General features: G+C 38.6%; 1 protein-coding gene across 3 annotated transcripts in view; it reads right to left on the bottom strand.

Moving 5' to 3' along the window:
* LOC137004782 (uncharacterized) overlaps positions 1-26,469 on the bottom strand; it is an 87,986-nt gene that overhangs the window by 5,067 nt on the left and 56,450 nt on the right. Inside the window, exons 1-11 of one of the 3 annotated variants that reach the window (XM_067365401.1) lie at positions 25,055-25,160; positions 24,794-24,844; positions 10,300-10,350; positions 8,135-8,518; positions 6,975-7,262; positions 6,599-6,892; positions 5,045-5,425; positions 3,527-3,814; positions 3,133-3,426; positions 1,415-1,795; positions 186-293 (exon numbers count right to left, since the gene is read on the bottom strand). In XM_067365401.1, coding sequence (XP_067221502.1) covers positions 186-293; positions 1,415-1,795; positions 3,133-3,426; positions 3,527-3,814; positions 5,045-5,425; positions 6,599-6,892; positions 6,975-7,262; positions 8,135-8,518; positions 10,300-10,350; positions 24,794-24,830 — 2,506 coding nt within the window. In that variant the 5' untranslated portion in view covers positions 24,831-24,844; positions 25,055-25,160. Of the gene's footprint in view, positions 1-185; positions 294-1,414; positions 1,796-3,132; positions 3,427-3,526; positions 3,815-5,044; positions 5,426-6,598; positions 6,893-6,974; positions 7,263-8,134; positions 8,519-10,299; positions 10,351-10,559; positions 10,711-24,793; positions 24,845-25,054; positions 25,161-26,469 lie in introns of those variants that run through there. The other 2 variants (XM_067365402.1, XM_067365400.1) reach the window with 2 other exon arrangements.

Here is a 26,469-nt window from a genome sequence, read left to right as displayed (position 1 = left end):
TTCGAATCATGATGACACGTCCCGTTTCTAAAGCATCAAATTGCTAGCTGAAATCTAAATTATCACAAAAACGAACAATTGAATATATATCGGCATGATAACAACTACCTTAAATGACCAAAACCATCTTTCAGAAAGTTTTCTTTGAAGCAGAATTTATTTTTAAGTTTTTACTGAAGTCTCACTTGACTGCATTGAGAGGGCGGGATTTATGACCTGTACTGCATCCAGCCACCAGGGGGCGATCAAAGAGCCCGCAGCTTCACTTTTCAGGACGTATGAGATACACCCTACTGAAACATGAAGACAGGGCGGTACATATTGAGCAGTTCCTCCCTTTTTTTTTTTTTTTAATAAAGCCAATACTGTTTCCTTTATATTGCAACTCGGTCAGAGCCTTTGAACTCTGTAAAGCCTCAGTTTCCTTCTAATCTCTTCCTTATCGCTTTAAAGTATAGCATTCTGTGCAGAATTCAGATGGGTCCAATACATCAAACCCCTTTCTCTCTACCTCTTCACTTCCTATCTACTCACTGTCCTATCATAATAAAAAGGCAAAAAACAGCTAAATAAATGAATGAATAAATAAATAAATATGGCAATTGTTTCACGAGTTGTAAGACGCTGACAATTAGCTGAACATTTACTTGTTTAATTAATGACACTTAGCCTATATTTTTTTTTTAAACCTTTATTTGAATATGGCAACATGATACCTCGTTCTACAATATTTCTATGATTAAACCACTGACAGAGACTCCTCCCCCATCAGCCAATCACTGTCGGCATAGGTAGTAAGCGTGTTGACATCATCCTTAAAAACAAGGTAATTCCTGCCCTACTCTTAGCTTAAGACTTCTCTCTATTTCTTAGTAAAAGTTGGTCTCAGCAGCTTTATGAATAGGTTTTCACAGGAAACTCTTACCTAGGAACTTTTAGTGCTATTTAGAAGAACTCTTAAGATAAAATGTTTAGTGAATATGGCCCCAGGAGTCAAGGAAATTTAAAGAAATTTGACAGAAAGATTATAATGAATACATCATACACTTGAAACTGTGAATTGCATTACATTAGATAAAAAAGTAAAAAAAAGAAGAAAAAAAAGTTACATTTGCAAATGATGCTAGAGCTTTTCAAATAAATAACTTCCCTTTTCAGAGCCACTTTTTACATGTTTTTAACCATGCCATTTGGTTTGATATTTTGATATATAATGAAAAGACAAAAAATATATACTTTTCGTGGCAAACTGTCTTTCCTTTACTTTGAAATGTTAAATACATAAATTGGTTAGAAGTCAGTTTGGGAGAAGCATTTCACTGTCTATTGCTATTGACCACACAATATTTTACTACAGTTGGACAATCACAGACATTACAGTAAAAGATAATTATTCCAAAAAATATTTACATACCATTGACTAGGATTGTAGAGGTGACATCATCGAATTTGTAGGTGCGCCACTCAACCGTTTCAGGGTCAATCCTTGTGTAAAATTTCTCTCCATGATGGGACTGTTCCAGGTTTTTGATCAGCAGACTGCATTCCCAAGTTGAGTTTCCATATAAATCAGTTTTTCCTCTAAACTTCTCAATGACATCACCTACGTGCAAAGGATCACAAACTACAGGAGAATCATTAGGGACCCACTGATACCACACAACTCTACGTGGGTCTTTGGGTGGTTTTGACGTGTAAGAGAAAGAACACGGTATAACCAGACAGGAACCCTGGAGGCCATGAATTTCTTTTGGCATTCTCACTTCCAATCCCAAAACATCATACTTCATAACACCTGCGGGACAAGATTGGAAAGCATTAATGGCAGTGGAAGATAAGCACACTTCTCAAAAAATAGTTCTCTTTACTATTTTCCATCATTATATTTCTTTCAATCACATTAGTAATTTAAAATCTATACACATTATTTTGCAATGCAGAAGTAAGTTATTTCTTTGAATGTGTGACACTTCCAGTTGATTAACTGCTGCACTGTAAAATCAAATTAGTTCCTTACTTTAAAAAAGCATGCAAACCAATTGTCTTAAAAAAAAAAAAAAAACAAGTGTAATAGGAAAAGTATGATATACTGACAAATGCTTATTGTAGTTCACTTACACAAGAACTGTAGAGAGTACTTGATCATTAACTATGGATTCGCTCTTGACTTAGTATAGCTACACAGAATTACTTACTTCTGAATAAATTAAACAAATGTTTTGTTTTATTCTTTTTGGCTTTATTTGCCAAGTTTATTTTGCAAAACTAAAACATTTCTTTACTGTATGTCAGAGCTCATCAAGTCTAGTCCTGAAGTGTCAGTGTCTTGCAGAGTTAAATAACTTTTTATTTTCAAAGTTTGTGAAAACAAAACCAGTCAACCTGTTCAACTGTCAATCTCACTTTTTGTGCATAAAGATGAAAATGACTATTTTCCTATTTAAATTGTTATAAATCCTGAATACATAAGAACAAATACTTTGGTATCTTTTTAAAGGGGACGCTTCACAGATTATTGTAGAAGTCCATATATGGTTTGGTGTGAACCATATATTTCCATAATTTTCATAATATTTATGAAGTAGACCTCTTATTCAGAAGAAGTTTTGGCAGTAATATCTACAACCCTCATAAAATACATACAGAAATAACCAGAGTGTGCATTATAGTTCAGCACCACATCACAAATGGAGAATCTTGGGGCAGGGGCTGTCTTAAAAATAGTGGTTAAAAACATTTTTTATTAATCATACATTCCTATATTTGTCTTTTGTATTGTGTAAAAAGTATAGATATTAAAAGTTAATTGTTTGTACCTGATTGTATGTTTTGTTTTTTGTTTTTTCTTTACCCATAGTGTGATTTTTGGTGAATTGTATTGAATCCAGTTAGGGTCAATTTGACCAAAACCAACATGATCTTAAGTAGGGCTCGCTGCAGCCTGCGGTGTACATCCAACTCCACCCACATGTGTGTAGTCAGAATTTATTTATTTATTGCAGTTTTTGTAATAAAATAATTTGTTCTGATTTACCACAATTTAGTATGCAGGTATTACAACGAGGAAGATTTTGAATGATAAATATTCTTATAACACAAGTCCTACATCTATGATGCTAATAAATTACTCACGTTGTACATGTAAAACAACAGAGGTTTCAGTGTTTCCTCCAGAAAATATTGCAGTACAAATCAGTTTCTTCCCATGGTCTTGTTTTGAACCCAGAAAGGTTATGCTGGAATAGGTGATCCGATCTAAACCAGAAAGTGTTTTGCTCCCCGTTGAGACCTTCATGTTCTCATAGTTCCATGTGATGGTTGGAGTCTCTTTCTGGCAGGAGTGATAGACAGAACAACTGAAGTTCTTTGCGATGCCCTCTGAGAATTCTGCCAGTTCAGGCTCAATCGTTATTTTTTGATGAACACCTGAAATTAAACTGAAATCTTTCAACAGGTCCAAATGTGATATTTAAAATGCTCTTATTGCTAATAGCACAGGAAGCAGTTTATATTTATGTTCACTTACACTGTGCACTTTTGACCTTTGTAGCTGTCACTGTTATGCCACCATGATGTGTTACAGAACACTCAATAGTGGAGCTTTCTGCTTTTATGACACCTGTGCGTGTCAGAGTGATTTTCCACAGGCCATCATTATTTTGCTCATTGTCTATTTTGTCAGTTCCTTCTATACCTTTCAGAACGATGTTTGGTTTGCTGTATGGACATGAGTGGACAGCTGAACACACGATTGTGATGGTGTCACCCATCCTTTCACCTCCATAAATATTGATGCTGGGCGGCTGTGAACTTGCTACAAATAGCAGAAATGTTACATTTAGGCAACACACTCTAGATCAGGGGTCATATTCACAAAACATCTTAAAGGCCCACTGAAGTGCCTTGGAACATGCAGCATGAACTGAAACATGGAGACAGGGCGGTACATATTGAGCAGTTCCTCCCTTTTTTTCTTTTTTTTTTAATAAAGCCAATACTGTTTCCTTTATATTGCAGCTCGGCCAGAGCCTTTGAACTCTGTAAAGCCTCAGTTTCCTTCTAATCTCTTCCATATTGCTTTAAAGTATAGCATTCTGTGCAGAATTCAGGTAAGTTTTGTGGTATCAGACCCCTTTCTCTCTACCTCTTCACTTCCTACTCACTGTCCTATCATAATAAAAAGGCAAAAACAGCTAAATAAATGAATGAATAAATAAATAAATAAATATGGCAATTGTTTCACGAGTTGTAAGACGCTGACAATTAGCTGAACATTTACTTGTTTAATTAATGACACTTAGCCTATATTTTTTTTAAACCTTTATTTGAATATGGCAACATGATACCTCATTCTACAATATTTCTATGATTAAACCACTGACAGAGACTCCTCCCCCATCAGCCAATCACTGTCGGCATAGGTAGTAAGCGTGTTGACATCATCTTTAAAAACAAGGTAATTCCTGCCCTACTCTTAGCTTAAGACTTCTCTCTATTTCTTAGTAAAAGTTGGTCTCAGCAGCTTTATGAATAGGTTTTCACAGGAAACTCTTACCTAGGAACTTTTAGTGCTATTTAGAAGAACTCTTAAGATAAAATGTTTAGTGAATATGGCCCCAGGAGTCAAGGAAATTTAAAGAAATTTGACAGAAAGATTATAATGAATACATCATACACTTGAAACTGTGAATTGCATTACATTAGATAAAAAAGTAAAAAAAAGAAGAAAAAAAAGTTACATTTGCAAATGATGCTAGAGCTTTTCAAATAAATAACTTCCCTTTTCAGAGCCACTTTTTACATGTTTTTAACCATGCCATTTGGTTTGATATTTTGATATATAATGAAAAGACAAAAAATATATACTTTTCGTGGCAAACTGTCTTTCCTTTACTTTGAAATGTTAAATACATAAATTGGTTAGAAGTCAGTTTGGGAGAAGCATTTCACTGTCTATTGCTATTGACCACACAATATTTTACTACCATTGGACAATCACAGACACTACAGTAAAAGATAATTATTCCAAAAAATATTTACATACCATTGACTAGGATTGTAGAGGTGACATCATCGAATTTGTAGGTGCGCCACTCAACTGTTTCAGGGTCAATCCTTGTGTAAAATTTCTCTCCATGATGGGACTGTTCCAGGTTTTTGATCAGCAGACTGCATTCCCAAGTTGAGTTTCCATATAAATCAGTTTTTCCTCTAAACTTCTCTATGACATCACCTACGTGCAAAGGATCACAAACTACAGGAGAATCATTAGGGACCCACTGATACCACACAACTCTACGTGGGTCTTTGGGTGGTTTTGACGTGTAAGAGAAAGAACACGGTATAACCAGACAGGAACCCTGGAGGCCATGAATTTCTTTTGGCATTCTCACTTCCAATCCCAAAACATCATACTTCATAACACCTGCGGGACAAGATTGGAAAGCATTAATGGCAGTGGAAGATAAGCACACTTCTCAAAAAAAAAGTTCTCTTTACTATTTTCCATCATTATATTTCTTTCAATCGCATTAGTAATTTAAAATCTATACACGTTATTTTGTAATTTAGAAGTAAGTTATTTCTTTGAATGTGTGACACTTCCAGTAGCTACTTACTTCCGAATAAATTAAACAAATGTTTTGTTTTACTCTTTTTGGCTTTATTTGCCAAGTTTATTTTGCAAAACTAAAACATTTCTTTACTGTATGTCAGAGCTCATCAAGTCTAGTCCTGAAGTGTCAGTGTCTTGCGGAGTTAAATAACTTTTTATTTTCAAAGTTTGTGAAAACAAAACCAGTCAACCTGTTCAACTGTCAATCTCACTTTTTGCGCATAAAGATGAAAATTACCTTTCCTATTTAAATTGTTATAAATCCTGAATACTTAAGAACACATACGTTGGTATCTTTTTAAAGGGGACAAAGTTAAAAGTTAATGTTAGAAGTTAAAAAAAAAGTTATAGAAGTTTAAGTTTAGGAAAATGTAAAATATACAAATATTTTTTAATACAAAATAAATATTTTACAAAACTTTGAAACCGCAAGAAAATCAAAACCAAACATCAGAACAAATGTCGGGCCAAATTTTTAAAAGATGAGCTTTCAGTAAAATTTTGTTTGTGCGCAGTGCCAAACTTTTCCACTAGGCAATATCCAGGCTCCACTGATGGTCATTTAAGGACGCACCCATTTTCATATATGGTTTGATTGATGTGAACCATATATTTTCATAATTTTCATAATATTTATGAAGTAGACCTCCTATTCAGAAGAAGTTTGGGCAATAATTTCTACAACCCTCATAAAATACATACAGAAATAACCAGAGTGTGCATTATAGTTCAGCACCACATCACAAATGGAGAATCTTGGGGCAGTGGCTGTCTTAAAAATAGTGGTTAAAAACATTTTTATTAATCATACATTTTGATATTTGTCTTTTGTATTGTGTAAAAAGTATTGATATTAAAATGTAATTGTTTGTAACTGATTTTTTTTTTTGTTTTTTTGTTTTTTTTTCCCATAGTGTGATTTTTCGGGGAATTGTATTGAATCCAATACAAGTCATACATGTATGATGCTAATAAATTACTCACGTTGTACACGTAAAACAACAGAGGTTTCAGTGTTTCCTCCAGAAAATTTTGCAGTACAAATCAGTTTCTTCTCATGGTCTTGTTTTGAACCCAGAAAGGTTATGCTGGAATAGGTGATTCGATCTAAACCAGAAAGAGTTTTGCTCCCCGTTGAGACCTTCATGTTCTTATAGTTCCATGTGATGGTTGGAGTCTCTTCCTGGCAGGAGTGATAGACGGAGCAAATGAAGATCTTTGCGACGCCCTCTGAGAATTCTGTCAGTTCAGGCTCAATTTTTATTTTACGATGAACACCTGAAATTAAAGTGAAATCTTGTAATAGGTCCAACTCTGACTTTTCAAATATAGTACACAGTTCATATTTGTGTTTACTCACATTTGGCTCTTTTGTCTTTTCTAGCTCTCACTGTTTTGCCACCATAATGCGTTACAGAACACTTAATACTCAAGCGTTCTGCCTTTACAACACTTGTGCATGTTCGAGTGATTCTCCACAGGCCACCTTTAATATGATTGTTGTCTATTTTGTCACATCCTTCTACACCATTCAGAATGATGTTTGGATTGCTGTATGGACACGAGTGGAAAGTTGAACATGCTACTGTGATGGTGTCACCCATCCTTTCACCTCCATAAATACTGATGTTTGGAAGCTCTGGATGATCTATAATTCACAGACACATAGAATTAGTAGATCACATCACTTTTTTATTTATACAGTGGCTGCAATCTGATCTGCAATATGTAAACGAATGAAGCCTTTCTCAGAACTACCTTTACTTTTCACTCTAAATGAACAGATCTCAAGGTCATTTTTGTGTGTGTGTGTGTGTGTGTGTGTGTGTGAGTGTGTGTGTATGCATGAAGTCAGTGTCAGTTCCTCTCTTGTATACACACACACACACACATTTACATATAAGTGCTGTTAATCGATTTTTGTCTGAAATTAATCACATATAACATTATAATTTTTAAAATATTTGAATGTTGTAAAAGTTTAGTGTAAAGTGATTTTCTCTTTTTCTTTTGTTCTTTGATTAACCTTAATGACAGGAGCTGCTGTCCATTTATGATCTGACACACATGACGGTGATCTGACATGCATCCCATTTTCTCACAGCTCTTCACGTTTTGACTTTATTTAACTAATTTAAGACTGTGCTTATGAGTATACTTGACAAAATGTGTATTCTGTCTGAAGCTGCTTTCTGTGCGTTTGAGTTGTTTCTGTCACACAGACAGCAGATTCACAGACAGCGCACCACTGAGTTCTCTGTTGTATCTTGTCACGCTTGAATTCATGTAAAAAGCATTTGCAGGAATAAGAATGTGATAGTATAATGTAATGCTAGCTAAAGGCTGGCTTTTTCTAAATGATGCATTTACCTTGAAACTAATTTAACTGATTAGAAGAAAGTCAATTTGGGAGAAGCATTTTATTGTGTATATTGTTATTGACCACACAATATTTTACTACAGTTGGACAAATACAGATATTATAGTTCAAAGAAGATTATTATAAGAATATTTACATACTGTCGACATGGATTGTAGAGGTGACATCATAAAATGCGTAGGTGCGCCACCCAACATTTTCAGGGTCAATCCATGCATATATTTTCTCTCCATGGTGGGAATGTTCCAGGTTTTTGATCAGCAGACTGCAATCCCAATTCGATGGGTTTCCATATAAAGATGTTTTCCATCTAAACTTATCAATAACATCATATGGATACCATGGATCAAAAACTAAAGGATAACCTTTAGAGACGAACTGATACCACACAACTCTGCGTGGGTTTTCGGGTGGGTATGATGAGTAAGAGAAAGAACATGGTATAACCAGACAGGAACCCTGGAGGCCATGAATGTCTTTTGGCATTGTCACTCTCCATGCCAAAGTATCAAATAGCAGAACACCTGTTGGACAAAAGGTGAAATTTAGAGAAAATTAATGGCTGAAATTTTAATTATTATTATTATTTTTTTTTTAATGAAATCCAAGAGGTTTTTGTGCCCCCCATAGAAAGAAACTTAATCATTCAAGGTCCAGTACTAAAGACATCATTAAAATAGTCCAAGTGACTGCAGTGGTTCAACCTTAATGTTATGAAGTGACGTGAATAGTTTTGTGTGCAAAAAACAAAATAAAAATAACAATGTTATTCAACAAATTAATCTCCTTCCTGTCATTCTCCTATGCTGTTCATTGAATAGTGATAATTACGTTGCTTTCTATGGGTGATAAAAAAAAAAAAAAAACCTCTTGGATCTCATCAAAAATATCTTAATTTGTGTTCCAAAGATGAACAAAGGTCTTACGGGTTTGGAACGACATGAGTGTGAGTAATTAATGATATGCTTTTCATTTTTGGGTGAACTAACCCTTTAAGTTGGTTAAGAAATCCTATCTGATCTTATGTAGGGGAGAGCGGGGCACAACCTAACACTTTCTGACTTTCTCAGTTTGTGTAAATCTACTTAAGGTTCAGAGAACTTCTTTTGTTTCACATTAATTTCACACATCTGGTACAAATATGTGGCTTTGTTTCATTAACACAGTGTATACTTTTTTCTTTATTTACCCTGAACAAATGGAATTGAAATGTGACAACAGGTGGGCAGATTGTAACACGACCATATGACAACTTAAAATTTTATCTGATCTAATAATAATAACAATAATAATAATAATAATAATAATAATATATATAAACACACACACACATGACAAACTAAACATTTTTCCCCATATACAATAACAGCATGTTTTAGAAATTCTAATTTAAATAATTTTTTAGTTTACCAATGAACACACTGCAAACTAAAGCTATATAGCCTGGGTCAAAACAATACAGACAAACAGATGAAGAAACATATTCAGGCATTCAGAAAAACACAGAGCTGAACAAAACAGCCCCTCCCTCCACTCACAGCTCACACAGAACAGAAGACAATATAGACGAGACAGTACGAATGCTGTAAATTTCTTAAAATAATATTTTCTGAATGTTCAGATTCCTCCTCTCAGTCTTTATTCACCTTTCTTTCTCACAGATATTGGTGACTATAAAGAACAGCATAATTTCTAGTAGTATAATTGTAACACAGCTGGTTAGTATCGTCTACAAGTTATTGAAGCATTAAAGAACTACTCAAACTGCTAAATAACAGATATGAGATTAAAATCATATCAGATTTGTCCACAAACACAAAATATTACCTTACTTTTTACTTATGCTATTGTTAAATAAATGTTCAGTTGTATCTTTCAAAGATTTCTGGATTTTGGTGCAATTTTTTTCTCCATATATTGTTGATATGGCAACTAGTAAATACACTTCATCATCACTTCAATACAAGTTTCATCATGCTAGCATATGTGGACGTATTTAAAACGTGTGTTACAACTGACCCCATGTTAGGTTCTGCCCCGCTCTCCCCTAAATACTAAAGCTCTACAAATGCATGACCTGAAATATAACAACATAGTGTGCAACCATTAGACACAGTGAAATTACCAAGAAGCAGAAATCTTCTAAAATAAAGACACTGAATAATATAACCTGGGAAAAGCTGCTGAGGTCAGATTAAAAAGTATTAATTTAAAAAAAAAGAAAATCTACTGTGACAGATTTTCAGGATGAATACCCTTATCAACTACTTTATGAAGAAGAGAAACAAAACAACATGTACTATACCTTGTAAAAGCAAATGAACAATCAGAGGTCCCATCATGTTCCAGGGTTTGCCTTTAGGTGAAAAAAGAAAACAAGTTGTAAAATAAAAAAACAACATTTCAAAATAAAGTGAAGACCATTTTTAACAATGGAAATTTTACAAAAGCGTTTAAATGTATGGAAATTGACAAAAATGGAAATAAGTCTTATGTTAAATAGAATCCATCCTAAATCACTTTGTAATGCTAAATCAGATGTAATATACTCTTTTTCATTTTTACCTTCTAAATCCGGTCTTATTTGCAATGAGGTCGACTGGCTGGAAAAGGCCTAAACCATACACTGATTTCAAAATGTGAAAAACTGTGAGCAAAAGATAAAAAACGCTATTTGGTTATGCAAGAAAGATTTTGAAAGAGGAAGTGTGAAACGTATATGTTTACTTTCACCAGTACAGAGTACGGAAAGATGTGTTATTTTCTTTGAAATCTGCTTTGCTTAACTGAAGCAGAGATTAGTCAACCCCACAAATACCTCTTAATTAAACATTTTCCAAGCTCTAGCCCCTACCACTGCCACTTTAAATGAGGTAAAGTGTTTGAGGCATCTTATTTTGAACAAACTTGATTTTGCGCTCGATAAAGCATGACAAACCCAAGATGCAAAATCGGACTCTGTGCTCTGAGGGCATTGACATATGAGTAGTACAGAGCCCATCTTGTCTTATGTCATGATTTTCCCCAATATTCCTAATCTATTGTCACCATTTGAAAATTGTAAGAAAAGCAAACTGTAGCCTATCTTCCGCACAGGATGTTGTGCTGATAAGTGCAACTGAATACTAGCGCGTGGGAAATACTTGACTGTGACCCATTAACATAGTCTGTTATATTGTACAACGCGATATACATGTGCTAATACTGTCAAATAAACACAAGGTTTACAAGACACATTCAGTAATGTCTAATTAAGTAACTGATGCGCTCTAAAAAAATAAACAAACAAATGCTGAATTAGAAACGGTAAAAGTGAGTGGGTCCAATATCATTGGTCTTAAAAAGTGGGTGGGTCTTATCCCACCCACATACAATGGTTCCGACGCCCATGATTGAGCATCATTTAAACACCACAGCTTGATATTGTTGCTGACCATGTCCATCCCTTTATGACCACATTGTACCACCTTCTGATGGCTACTTCCAGCAGGATAACACACCATGTCTCAAAGCTCAAATCATCTCAAACTGGTTTCTTGAACATGACAATGTGTTCACTGGACTCAAATGATCTCTACAGTCTCTTGATCTCAGTCTAGAGTATTCTGTGTAGCTGTCCAAAACGTTTCTAAAATAGAGAAGTGGGAAATTTCAACCCGATCTCACGGCAATTCGTACGTATTTTACGAGGTGGCTAATTCGTACAAATTCATACAACCTCACTCATACGAATTCATACATTTTTGCTAAATCGCATGTATTTTATGAGTTGACAAATGCTTATGAATTAATAAGAATGACCTACCCCAAACCCTGCCCCCAAACCTAACCGTCACTGGGGTTTAGACAAATCGTACAAATTCGTATGAGTGAGGTCGTATGAATTCATATGAATTAGCCACCTCGTAAAATACGTACGAATTGGTTGTGAGATAGCGTTGGAAATTTAGATATCACCAGTGAATTTTAAGAGCAGGTCTGGGTGGGGTGCCTTCTAGTGTGTGAAAGAGGGGTTTAAACATCATTATTTTTCGGGAATAGAAATTATTATTACTATTATATAAATTAGCATCCTGGACTTTATCGTTTTATCAATATGATGGACAAACAGTAATCAGAATGATAAAAAGAGAAAAACATACAACCATACTGATAGAGCAAGCAATAATCTCAGACAGCTTGTTTAAGATTATTTCTACAAGTAAAGGAACCTGTTGTAAAGCACCCCTCACATGACGCGTCTGTTTCAGCACTTCTACAGGCACGCGAGCGCGCTCACCTCATCATAAGGTGCACGAGCGCCAGGTGCGTTCTCTACGGTTCAACCTAACAGTAAATATCTATGCCTTTAATAACGTAGTTGATTCTATCACTGACGGATGCACATAATCTTCAGAAACACTGACATTTCTCTGTTCTTGCTCAGCTTTATCAGTTCATGCCTCGCTCTTCTTAGCTCTGCTGCCGCCATGTTTCCAACATCTGGCCCCACCTTGATGCAGTGATTGACAGGGCTGGGCGGGGACGTGATCGGCTCAAAAAATTGCATTTTCAAATCCACATTGAATTTTGCTACATTCATTGCGGGACATTTAATGGTAATGCAATCGCAAGTGTCTTAACTGTGAGTGCAAATGCAATTAAGAAAAATAACATGTAAAATGGTCATTTTGCTACAATTTTGCTTGAACATGTTAAACATACAAACCCGATTCCAAAAAGGTTGGGACACTGTACAAACTGTGAATAAAACAGAATGCAATGATGTGGGAGTTTCAAATTTCAATATTTTATTCAGAATACAACATAGATGACATGTTTAAACTGAGAAAATGTATCATTTTAAGGGAAAAAAATAAGTTGATTTTAAATTTCATGGCATCAACACATCTCAAAAAAGTTGGGACAAGGCCATGTTTACCACTGTGTGGCATCCCCCCTTCTTTGATAACAGTCTACAAACGTCTGGGGACTGAGGAGACAAGTTGCTCAAGTTTAGGAATAGGAATGTTGTCCCATTCTTGCCTAATACAGGCTTCTATTTCCTAAACTGTATTAGGTCTTTTTTGTCGCATCTTCCTCTTTATGATGCGCCAATTGTTTTCTATGGGTGAAAGATCTGGACTGCAGGCTGGCCATTTCAGTACCCAGATCCTTCTTCTACGCAGCCATGATGTTGTAATTGATGCAGTATGTGGTCTGGCATTGTCATGTTGGAAAATGCAAGGTCTTCCCTGAAAGAGACGACGTCTGGATGGGAGCATATGTTGTTCTAGAACTTGGATATACCTTTCAGCATTGATGGTGCCTTTCCAGATGTGTAAGCTGCCCATGCCACACGCACTCATGCAACCCCATACCATCAGAGATGCAGGCCTCTGAACTGAGCGCTGATAACAATGTAATAGAAGAAAAACAAAGATTTAAAAAAGACAAATAAGTATAGGCCCTACGCCTGTGTAATTTATTGCTCAGATCCAGAAGAATGACTCTGTGTAGCTGTCCAAGAGAGACTCACCAGAGTAAATTCACCAGAGTGAATTTAGAAGCATTAGAGACAGGCTGGATGGGGTGCTTTCTAGTGTGTGAAAGAGGGGTTTAAACATCAGAGTTATTTTTTTTTTATATAAATTATTATTATTAATATAAACAACACAGTATCCAGATGGACTACACGTCGTTTTATTAATTAAATGATAAATAATCAGAACGATACAAAGAGAAAAAGAGAAAAACAGACATCATACTGATAGAGCAAGCAATAATCTTGGACAGCTTGTTTAAGATTATTTCTATGAGTAAATGAACCTGTTGTAAAGCACCGCTCATTCGACGAATGTATCAAACTCAACTATTAAAATAGGTTAATTCACTGTTGCTCCAGAAGGAAACACGATGCATTAAGAGTCAGGGGGTGAAAACTTGTGAACAGGATGAAGATGTCACAATTTTTCTGTCGCGAGGGGGGTGTGGTTCAGCGAGGTCTGCAGCAGGAGAAAGCGTCAGGAGAGGCTTGGTAAGTGAGCGGGTTAAATGTAAATCACGAACACCTGTTTCTCATTCCAGTAATTGGCGCAGAGACAGGATTAAACGCCGCAAGAAGCAGGAGTGTGTGAGAGAGAGGGGAACTGCTGACTGAGATGCTGGTCACAACAGTGATACTGGAGTGAAGCCCATTTATACCAAGACTGGAGTGAAGCCATTTGTGGATTATTTATTTTGTTGTTGTGCAATGCACGGTCTTTCTGTTGAACAGTTTTGAGTTGTTGAATAAAGCTCAGTCAGCAGACAATCGCCGACTCCATCCTCTTCCTTCCAGACGAACTTTGATACTACATTTTCTTATTTTGTTTAAATATCATTGTTTTTCATTTGGTACTGCCCTTTGGAAGCAACAGAAGATACTTGCATGTTTCCAGGAAGAAAAAATAAGTACAATTTACCTTGATATTTAAATTTAATGCATCGTGTTTCCTTCTGGAGCATCAATGAATGTTTGAACCTTTTTTAATAGTTGTGTTTGAGTCCCTCAGTTGTCCTCAGTGTGAAAAGACGGATCTCAAAATCATTCAGTCACTGCTGGAAAGGGTTCAAATATGCAAAAAATGCTTGAAAACTGAAGAATATGCAGGACCCAGAGGATTTTTCTGAAGAACAGTTTAACTGCTCAGAACAAACAAGGGACTCATGCAAAACAATCATCAATGAACAATCATCACAAAACAAAAAAACAGTCGTGGATCATCCAGGTAAACACACACAGTATTGAGAATCAATGGTTCACATACTTTTGAATGGGGCCATTTTAATAAATTCAGCTTCTTTTTTTTTTTTTTTTTTGTCTTGTGAAATAAATGCAAACTTCTTTTATGTAAAATATCTTACTCAGGACAGTACTAAATAAAAAATAACATGCATTTTGTATGATCTCTCATTTCATTAAAATTATTCACATTTTCACAGATTCTGCAAGTGGTTCACATACTTTTTCTTGCAACTGTATAATTAAGCCAGCCTTTATCCTAATATATAAGCAATACATTGAAATATTAGCACACATCTATTTACATAAGGCTATAACTCTTGATCTAAGTTTTTTTGATCATGTAATCTCTGTTTATCTCATTTGAGCATATAGATGAAAATTTTGAATAAGACAATCTTTGAAAACTCTTCAGATGCAATCACATCCTTAGACAGAGCTTACTGAATCAACATCAGTTCAATTACATCAAAGTTCGTGAGAATAATGTTTCATCACTGACCAATTGATGTAAAGGATCAGAGGATCAATTGTGCTCAGTAATCCTATTTTTCATTTAATTTCGACCGTCAATTCATAGAACAGAAACACATATCTAACACAAAGCTGCTCACACCACTCACTGAGAGCTGAAACAGGATGTTTAGGGCGCTCATCACTATTTATATCCAAATCTGGGGTAATTTTTACTTTTGATCATGTTAAATGGTTTATGCATGTACAGGTTTCATAATTATGGTGCAAGAAAGTAAATAAACTTAAATGTAATTATTAATACTTTTGTGTTCATTTTTTTCTTTCGTAGTTCATCACATCTTACTATATATCATGGGCAATGGAACATCAAGGCCTCTGTTGACACAGGACCCAGGAAGAAATATTCAGACAAATTAAAAGCTCACTAAGGATGTCACAAAAGACAAAGTCCCTTTCAAGGATGCCCTGGGAAAAGACCAGCATTGGAAAGTACTGTTAAAGAAAGACTGCAAGGGGAAATCGTCTCAGGTTACAGATGTAACCCTGGTTTCCTGAGTAGGGAACGAGACGCTGCGTGGTAACGCATTGGGAACCTTCTGCGTGATGTCGTCACTGAAGCACTCATGTATCTAACCAATCGCGTAGCGAGATGTCAGAGACGGGTGACGTCACGGACCAGGAAACTATATAAGCATACCCGGATGCAGAGCACGCTAGCTTCTGGATAAGTCTGAGACAAATGCTCGCAAGTATGCAGGGGGTACGGCAGGAGACGCAGAGTCTCGTTCCCTACTCAGGGAACCAGGGTTACATCTGTAACCTGAGACGTTCCCTTTCGTGGGAACTGTCGACGCTGCGTGGTAACGCATTGGGAACGCTATCCCAACTGTGCCGTAGCGGCAAATACTTGCCAAGTTATCTTGACAGAACTGATGACCCCGGAGTGGAACCGACATCAAGGTTATAAAACCTTACAAACGTGTGCTGGCATGACCAGCCAGCCGCGTCACAGATGTCACCGATGGAGACACCTGACATCAAAGCTTTTGATGCCGCCATACCCCGCGTAGAATGGGCACGAACATTTAAGGGAGAAGGCTGTCCGGCCGCATCATATGCAAGTGTGATGGCCTCGACCACCCACTTGCTCATCCTCTGCTTAGATGCAGGGCCCCCTTTCTTAGAAAGCTGATCAGACTTCCAAAAAAGCTGATCAGACTTACGCCACAGGGCAGCTCTGTGGACGTAAGTATCCAAAGCCCTTACAGGGCAGAGCAGATTCAGTCTTTCCTGATCCAAGGATTTAAAGGGAGGAGGACAGAAAGCCTGGATCACAATGGGACCTGGGGGGTAGGGACCTTAGGGACATAGCCCGGTCTAGGATGCAGGAATGCTTTCACCATTCCTGGAGCAAATTCGAGGTATGAAGGAGCAACTGACAGTGCTTGTAAATCTCCTATCCTTTTCAAAGAAGTGATAGCAAGTAAAAAGATAGTCTTTAGAGTGAGGAACCTCTCAGGGACCTCCTCTAGTGGTTCAAAGGGCGCCTCAGCCAACCCTTGTAAAACCACGGCCAGGTCCCAGGCCGGAACCCTTGTGCGCACTGGAGGCCTCAACCTCAGTGTGCCACGGAGGAAGCGAGTGACCAGGGGGTCTCGACCCACCGAGAGGCCACCTACAAGGGGAATATGAAAGGCAGATATAGCCGCAACGTAAACCTTCAATGTTGAAGGGGATAAGCCCTCCGAGAACTTTTCTTGAAGAAATGTAAGCACGTGGCTAACAGAGGCGTGGACAGGGTCCACATTAATGCGTCTACACCAGGCAGAAAACAGATTCCACTTGTATGAATAAAGCTTCCTCGTGGTGGGAGCTCTGGAGTTTAATATGGTTTCCACAACCTCGGTTGGGAGACCAGCATCTACGAACCTGGCCCCCTCAGAGGCCAGGCCCATAGTTTCCATAATTCTGGGCGGGGATGTATTATCCGACCGCCCGCTTGTGACAGGAGGTCCTGTCTGAGAGGAAGCTCCATTGGGGAGCCGTCTAATAGGGACACTAGGTCCGAGAACCATATTCTGGTTGGCCAAAAGGGGGCCACCAGTATTAGGCTGACTCCCTCCCGGCGTACTTTCTCCAGAACTCCCGGGAGCAAGGCGATCGGGGGAAATGCGTACAGACGCCGCCTCGGCCACGTCTGTACCATGGCATCCAGCCCCAGAGGTACTGAATGGGTGAAGGAGTACCAGAGTGGACACTGGGTTGACTCCCCCGAGGCAAAGAGGTAGACTTCTGCGCGACCGAAATTTTTCCATAGGAGATCCACCACTTCTGGGTGAAGTCTCCACTCCCCGGGCCTCGGGCCCTGCCTCGACAGGGCGTCCGCTCCCATATTTTGGCGCCCCGGGATGTAAGCTGCTCTCAGGGAGAGACCTGGTTTCACCCCTTTCACGGCTGCTAAAATGGCAGACAGATGTGCCCGCATCGTGGTGGAGTCCCAAACTACACCCAGATAAGTGATAGTTTGAACCGGAACTAGCACACTCTTTTTGGCGTTGAGCCTCAACCCAAGCCTCTCCATGTGACGCAGAACAACATCTCGATGCTGGACTGCCAGTTGCTCTGACTGAGCTAGAATCAACCAATCGTCGATGTAATTCAGTACGCGGATGCCCTGAAGCCTCAGCGGGGCCAGATCCGCTTCCACGCACTTCGTGAATGTGCGGGGTGATAACGATAGGCCAAACGGAAGAACCTTGTACTGGTAAACTTCGCCCCTGAAAGCAAACCTGAGGAATTTCCTTTGAGAAGGATGGATGGACACATGAAAGTATGCATCTTTCAGGTCTATCGCCACAAACCAGTCCTTGGACCTGATCTGTGGGATAATCTGTTTGAGTGTAAGCATCTTGAACTTGAGCTTCTGGATTGAGCGATTTAACACGTGTAAATCTATGATAGGACGTAGTCCTCCATCCTTCTTCGGAACAATGAAGTAACGGCTGTAGAAGCCTGACAGCTTGCTGGGAGGAGGGACCCTTTCTATAGCTCCTTTTTGCAAGAGTGTCATAACCTCTTGTTCCATCACCAGAGACTGCTCGGGGGTCACCACTGTGGGAAGGACCCCGTTGAATATGGGCGGGCGAGACCCGAACTGTATTCTGTAACCCTTTTCTATCATGAGCAGCACCCAATTTGATATATTTGGAAGTAGTTTCCACTCTGCCAAAAAATCTACTAAGGGAACCAGTCTCTCGAGACTGGTCTCTGGTGTTTTTTGAGCACTTGGCTCTGTGCTCTGACGCGGCACGCCGGCAGATGACAACCGAATCAAGTGGCCGGCCCTCCTCGCACACTGGGTGGCAGGGTTGACGGACTGATCCCCTGAGGGTGCCGAAGGGGAGCGGGGATTAGATGTATTTTTTTCCCAGCTTCCTCCGGAGGGGACCACCCTCATTGGGTCCTGACCCACAGATGTCAGGACCGCTTCGAAGCCTTCCTGGCGATAATAACGGCCCGCAGGTCCGTTTTGCCCTTGGAAGGCTTCTTGTGAGCGGACCGACCCGATCCCCAAGCTGTTTGCTGGGGAGCTTGGGTGGCCACGCTCACTTTCTGTTGCACTCTGTGGTGCGCTGAGGAGCTCGTGGACGGCCGAGGCTGCTCCCGCTCAGCAGCCTCGGGAGGAATAGAGCGGCGGGGAATGAACTTCTGGAACGCAGCTGACTGTTTTTTCGCCTCCTGAAATCTCTCGACGACTCTATTTACAGCGTCGCCAAAGAGGCCCGCAGGGGACAGCGGCGCGTCCAGCGGCTTTGTCTCGCTCCCTTATGTCCGAGAGGTTCAGCCACAAATGTCTCTCCGTGGCCACCAAGGCTGCCATAGACCGGCCGATTTCTTTGGCCGTCTCTTTGGTGGCACGGAGAGCGAGATCAGTTGCCATCCTGATCTCTTGGATGCAATCATATGTGGCCTCCCCGCTCTCATCAATCTCCCCCAGCAGGTCTGCTTGATAGGCTTGGAGCAGCGACATGGTGTGTAGACATGCCGCCGCCTGACCTGCTGCCGTATATGCTTTGCCCAGCTTGATGTAGTTCTTAAGGGCTTGGTGGGCAACGTCGGGGCTTTTAGCGTCGATGCCGACTCGGGCGAGAGATAGCCCGCGAGCGTCTCTTCAACCCGGGGCATCGCCGCATAACCGTGCCGTTTCAACCCCACTATATTGCTATATACAGATGTTTGGGGGCTGAATACGCAATGTTGCACGGGCCTTTTTCACGACCTCGACACCTCAGTGTGGAGGTCCGTGAAAAACGGCAAACCCCGACGCTGGGGTAGCGACCGAGCGGGCAGAAAGCGCTCATCCAGCTTACTTTTAGGTCTAGGCTCTGCCCGCTCTGCTGGCCAATCGATTTTTAACTTGGCAACAGCTCTGGTCACTACCTCCAGGAGCTCCTCACATGCTGGGGAAGAGGATGGCAGGTCCTCTTCCCCAGTCTCGACGCTCACCACATCAACCTCCTCGGAGGAAGAGAGGTGAAGCGCCAGTGCCTCTCTCCGGAGGGAAGAAACCGCAACGCGTGCTTCTGCCGCCTGAGAAGAGACACTGCGAACCCCATGACGACAGCCGGCGCTGCGCCTCAGCAGCAGCAGGACCCGACCCGCGGGGAACGCTCGCCGAGGCACCCTCCTCGAAGAGTGCCCGGCGAGATCTCAACACTCTGAGGGTTAGTCTCTCGCAATGCACACAGACAGCTCCCTCGAGAGCTGCCTGGGCATGCTCAACCCCCAGACAAACGACACACATATCGTGTGTGTCCCCATCAGGAATATATCTGGGACAGGGATGCACACACTTCCTGAATTGTTTCTCTTCTGCCATTATAACTGTCTTTATATATATATATATATATATATATATGTGTGTGGTGTTAGTGCAACTCTTGTCCTCAGACGAAGAGATATTTTGTCAGTAAATACGGGACAAACAACACCAAATAAGACAGACAAGATAACATAGAGCGCTTTGTTGAAGACACAGAAGCTAGCGTGCACTGCATCCGGGTATGCTTTATAGTTTCCTGGTCCGTGACGTCACCCGTCTCTGACGTCTCGCTACGCGATTGGTTAGATACATGAGTGCTTCAGTGACGACATCACGCAGAAGGTTCCCAATGCGTTACCACGCAGCGTCGACAGTTCCCACGAAAGGGAACACCTCCGTTACTGCCATCTGCCATCAGCACTGGAGCCTGAACAGGAACAATTTTCAGTGCAGAACTGGGAAATGTGCAACCCTGCCTTTGTGGAGGAGAGCAATCCATAAGCATACTGAGTATACTGAGTATATTCTCCTAGTGGAGAATGTCAGGACCTATTGAAACTGTAGCTTCAGATGTGTATTGGATTTATAACATACAGTACAGTAGTCTGTTTCTTGATTCAGAAAAATATGCTCCACCCAAATTTTTAAATCATTACCGAGTACAGTGCATCCAGAAAATATTCACAGCACTTCACTTTTTCCACATTTTGTTATGTTACAGCTTTATACCAAAAGGGATTAAATTCATTATTAAAATTCTACAAACAATACCCCATAATGACTGTCACGTTCCAGTCCCAGACTACACTTCCCATAATCCTCTCTGCCAATCACCTGCACTCACTCCACCAATCAGCTAACTCTAATCACCACACCCAGCTACAGTACCACGCATTACCTGAACTATATAAGCTAGTCACATACACACACATTGAGAGGTCATTGAGAGAAAGAGCGATAGAGGATTATGTCGAGGACTTTATTGAACTGGCACCGTTAACTTGTTTTAATGAGGAACGCCTCATGATATTCTTTTGCGGTGGACTGTCTGATCCGCTCAGTTCCGTCATGCCATTGCATGACCCTGATGGGACATTAGAACGATATATTGATCTGGAATTGCAACTGAGTGGCTTCATGTAATGGCTGCCGCGCCAGAGAACACACAAAAGATGGCGGCTACCACAACAACATCACGTCACTTCTCCACTGATGTTCCAGAGACCTGTCTGTCACAAGGTCAAAGCAACATTTCAAATACACATTTTTGTATAAAACTATTGCGTAAAAAAATATCCAAGTATACTGTGAATAAAATATTTAAAATGATGCAATAACCACTCATTAAATTGTATTGCATTAGATATCAAACCATGTACTCGAAACAATTGATACTAGACTTTCCTGGTGCCAAGGTGATTTTAATTTGTTTTAATTTGTGCATTTTTTTTTTTTTTTTTTTTTTTTGCATGAAACTTGTTTGATAATTTGTTAAAATATATAAACAATTCTAACATCTTCAGTTACCAATAATTTTAGCCAAGTTGAATAAAGATACAGTAAATGTTCAGCAAAAATAAACATTGAAAGAGTTTGTAGACTCTATTCTATCATTTGTTATTCGCAGTATCTCAAACAGATGAAGACATAGAGGTCAAGTCTATGCCACATGGTCACAGTCAGGCCACTAGTGGTGCATATTGACAAAAAAACAAACAAACAAACAAAAAAACACTGTTTTTGACAACTTCTATGTTCTCTCAAACACATAACCTTTTAGGCTCAAAATAGGGTATAGCCTACATATTGTTAAATGGTGTTTCAATAGTGTGTATGGATTATTTTGATTATGGATGCATTTTTTTTTTAAACATGGCTCCCCAGTCACAACCATTATAAACCTTTGTAGGACTAAAGATATTTTCAAATATATCTCTGTGTTTGTCTGAAAGAAGATCATATACACCTGGGATGGCTTGAGGGAAAGTAAATCATGGGATAATTTTCATTTTCGGGGGAACTATCCTTTTAAAACATTTCTTACCTACAAAACATATTTATGAAATGCATGACGAAAATGTGTGTAATATATCACAACAAAACAACTTGAATTATTCTGTTTATACGTTAACTCGACCTTTCCCGCCATATCTAGCTTTAAAGTGAGGATTCTCCATTCAGGTCACTTGACCACAAATGATAAAATGACTTCCTTGAAGAGACCATCTCCTGTATCCTTTGCTAACAGACTTGTGGTAGGGCCCTTCATGAAGGGATTCAGGTGTTCACATAATGAAATAGCACTGTGGGGTTTTTTTTGACAATAACTAGGCTTATCTGATACCAATGTACTAAAAAAAGTTTTTCCTTTGCATTTTTCCTGCACAGACAACATTATTGTCAAAACGATTCCCTTTCTCACGGATCCATGAAAACGATTAAAAAATGCTGTATTATTCATGCCAGGCCAGTAGTTGGTAACACCACTTTGTAAAAAAACACTATGTGACTATAGACTGAACACATAATACACATGATGTCATTTTCACAAAATCCCTTTTTTAGTTTACACTGATACAATAATGGTAATGTTCAAAAACAGGCACTTTGAAAACACGTCATGTAAATTAACGCCCAAGTTGAATCATCAAGTAACACATAACAGCTTCTGACTGTTTGAATGTCAAATTTAATGATAAAAAACTATACTGTTGTATAAGCTTTGATTACAAATAAAACTGTGTTTAAATACAGTGAAATTTATATTAAAAAAATATTCTATTTTGATTATATAAGAGGGCGTAAAAGAACACAAAAAGAGGATTCTTTTGAATTAAAAAGGGGGGGGGGGGGAGGACACACACAACATTTTTTATACAAATGATGGATTACAATTATGCTGAAGTCATAAAAATTCTTTATACCATGAATATAATACAAAACATGCCATAGATTCAGTATATGTCCACTAGAGGATTTGTGTTGTCCTGGTTTGTTGCAGAAGAGCACATTAGACAGCTGTTGTGCCCTTGCCTCTGCTCTATATACCTGGACCACACACACACACACACACACACACATACACACACACACACACACACACACACACACACACACACAGAGAGAGAGAGAGAGAGAGAGAGATTTGTTTCATTTAGTTCCAGATCATTTATAACTGATGGAGATTAAATGAATGTAATTCAGATGTTGTTGTTTTTTGTTGTTGTTTTTTTAATTAAAAAGTATAGTAACTGTCTGCGAAAACATTCTTGATAGTCGACTCCATATTCTAAAAAAAACATTTAACACTTGAGATGATCATTTTTAGTAAAACAATTATGATTACTTTAATTTCAGTTGCATCGATTACTTTTGGGTTGAACATATTCTAACTGTATTATTATTAGGGCTGTCAAAATGTGTTAATGCATGCATATTTCTTTTTCAGTTTAATGTGTTTTAATATTTAATGCAATTACAATAATCTTTTTTTCTGTCAACCTTAAAGCTAAAGTATATGATCATGCTATCATTCATTCAAGTGTAATAAACCATTCAAGCATAAGAACTCAAATCTGTAGTGGCATGCTTTTCTAGACTGAATAACTTTTATATCTTTAATAAGAATACATTTATTGTTGGATGCTGCTGTTAAATGCTCATCACAAATGGAGAATCTTGGGCCAGTGGCTGTCTTAAAAATAGTGGTTAAAAACATTTGTATTAATCATAAGTTCCGATATTTGTCTTTTGTATTGTGTAAAAAGTATAGATATTAAAAGTTAATTGTTTGTAACTGATTTGTGTTTTACTTGTTTGTTTGTTTTTTTTTCCCCATAGTGTGATTTTTGGGGAATTGTATTGAATCATTCAGCATTCTCCTATGCTGTTTCTGGACCTTGAATGATGATAAATATGTTGCTTTCTATGGGCGATAAAAAAAAAAAAAAAAAAAAAAAAACTCTTGGATCTCATCAAAAATAAGTGACAAACTAAAATATTTTGTCAATTAAACAATTGTTTTCTCCATGTACAATAACAGCATGTTTTAGAAATTCTAATTTAAATAATTTTGTAGTTTCCCAATGAACACACTGCAAACTAAAGCTATATAGCCTGGGTCAAAACAATACAGGCAAACAGATGAAGAAACATATTCAGGCATTCAGAAAAACACAGAGCTGAACAAAACAGCCCCTCCCTCCACTCACAGCTCACACAGAACAGGAGACAATATAGACGAGAAAGTACGAATGCTGTAAATTTCTTAAAATAATATTTTCTGAATGTTCATGTCTCTCAGTCTTTATTCACCTTTCTTTCCCATGGTTTCTCAACAGATATTGGTGACTATAGCAATATAATGATAATGGTGATATGGCAACTAGTAAATACACTAAGTTTCATCATGCTAGCATGTGGACACATTTAAAATGTGTGTTAAAACTGACCCCATGTTAGGTTTTGCCCCGCTCTCCCCTAAATACTAAAGCTCTACAAATGCATGACCTGAAATATAGCAACATAGTGTGCAACCATTAGACACAGTGAAATTACCAAGAAGCAGAAATCTTCTAAAATAAAGACACTGAATAATCTAACCTGAGAAAGGTTGCTGAGGTCAGATTAAAAAGTATAAATAAAAAAAAAAAAGAAAAGAAAATCTACAGATTTTCAGGATGAATACCCTTATCAACTACTTTATGAAGAAGAGAAACAAAACAACATGTACTATACCTTGTAAAAGCAAATGAACAATCAGAGGTCCCATCATGTTCCAGGGTTTGCCTTTAGGTGAAAAAAGAAAACAAGTTGTAAAATAAAAAAACAACATTTCAAAATAAAGTGAAGACCATTTTTAACAATTGAAATGTTACAAAAGCGGTTAAATGTATGGAAATTGACAAAAATGGAAATAAGTCTTCTGTTAAATAGAATGCATCCAAAAATCACTTTGAAATGGTAAATCAGATGTAATATACTCTTTTTCATTTTTACCTTCTAAATGCGGTCTTATTTGCAATTAAGTCGACTGGCTGGAAAAGGCCTAAACCATACACTGATTTCAAAATGTGAAAAACTGTGAGCAAAAGATAAAAAACACTATTTGGTTAAGCAAGAACGATTTGAAAAGAGGAAGTGTGAAACATACTTTTACTTTCACCAGTACAGAGAGTAACAGAGACAGAAAGATATGTTATTTTCTTCGAGATCTGCTTTGCTTAACTGAAGCAGAGATTAGTCAACCCCACAAATACCTCTTAGTTAAACATTTTCCAAGCTCTAGCCCCTACCACTGCCACTTTAAATGAGGTAAAGTGTTTGAGGCATCTTATTTTGAAACATCTTTATTTTGTTCTCAATAAAGCATGACAAACCCAAGATACAAAAGAGAAGAAAACAACATCAGCTCTGTGTCACTCTGTTTAAGTAGGTTTAGGGAATGTACATTTTAATAGATAAACTGTAAACAACAAAGTTTTTCTCAATGGATTTGACACATTTCTCCAGCTGAATGTAGTTGCTCTCAAAACAATTACAGTTTTTTACGATTGCTTAAGCACAATTTTGAAAACAGGGCCCGGTTTGTCAAAACACTACACACAATTAACACAACCCTACACCAAAGTAGCACAACACTTCAGATCATTTGCAAAATGAAACACTTCATTCAAAGCTTTACATTAATTTAACAAAACCCAACTTTGACACCGTGTGGAACACACACGCTTCATACATTCTGATTCTGTTTGATTCATTCACACACTGCTGTTGTCACGGTTCGCAGGTCTGTGGATTCCGTTCTGTTGTTATTGTGTGTGTGTGTGTGGGTGTGTGTGTCTTGACTGTCACGTGTGGTTGCTGGGCAACTCACGAGCGCTGATTGGTGATCAGCGGCAGCTGTTGCTTGTCAGCACTGCTATTTAATGTCTCTGTGTTTGTTCGTTCATTGTCGGATTGTTCTGTGTGCTCACGCTGTGTTCCTTTCAGTTCTGCCTTTCGTTTCCTGGGTTCCTGCCGCTGTTCTGAGTAGACTGATCACTTCGGGTAATCATACGGAGGACATTAGACTGTTTTTAATCAGTTCCCCTCTGGCTCCTGTGGTGTTGGGTCATCCCTGGCTGTCACGTCACAACCCTCACATTGACTGGCAACTGAACACTGTTTGTGCGTGGAGGAGTTTTTGTCATGCGTGTTGTTTGGTGTCTGCCTGTTCATCTGTGTTGTGTTCTGTGTTGCAGGAGGAATCCATGGACCTGTCTAACGTGCCCAAGGAGTACCTGAACCTGAAGGAAGTGTTCAGTAAGTCTCGAGCTGCCTCTCTTCCTCCGCATCGTCCCTATGACTGTGCCATAGACTTATTGCCAGGTACGTCTCCGCCTAAGGGCAGGTTATACTCTCTTTCCGTTCCG

This window comes from Chanodichthys erythropterus, chromosome 17, assembly GCF_024489055.1.
Source record: "Chanodichthys erythropterus isolate Z2021 chromosome 17, ASM2448905v1, whole genome shotgun sequence".
In the NCBI taxonomy this organism is placed as follows: Eukaryota; Metazoa; Chordata; class Actinopteri; order Cypriniformes; family Xenocyprididae; genus Chanodichthys; species Chanodichthys erythropterus.
The sequence above is the reverse complement of the archived record's forward strand: the minus strand, read 5'-3'. Positions and strand labels throughout refer to the sequence as shown.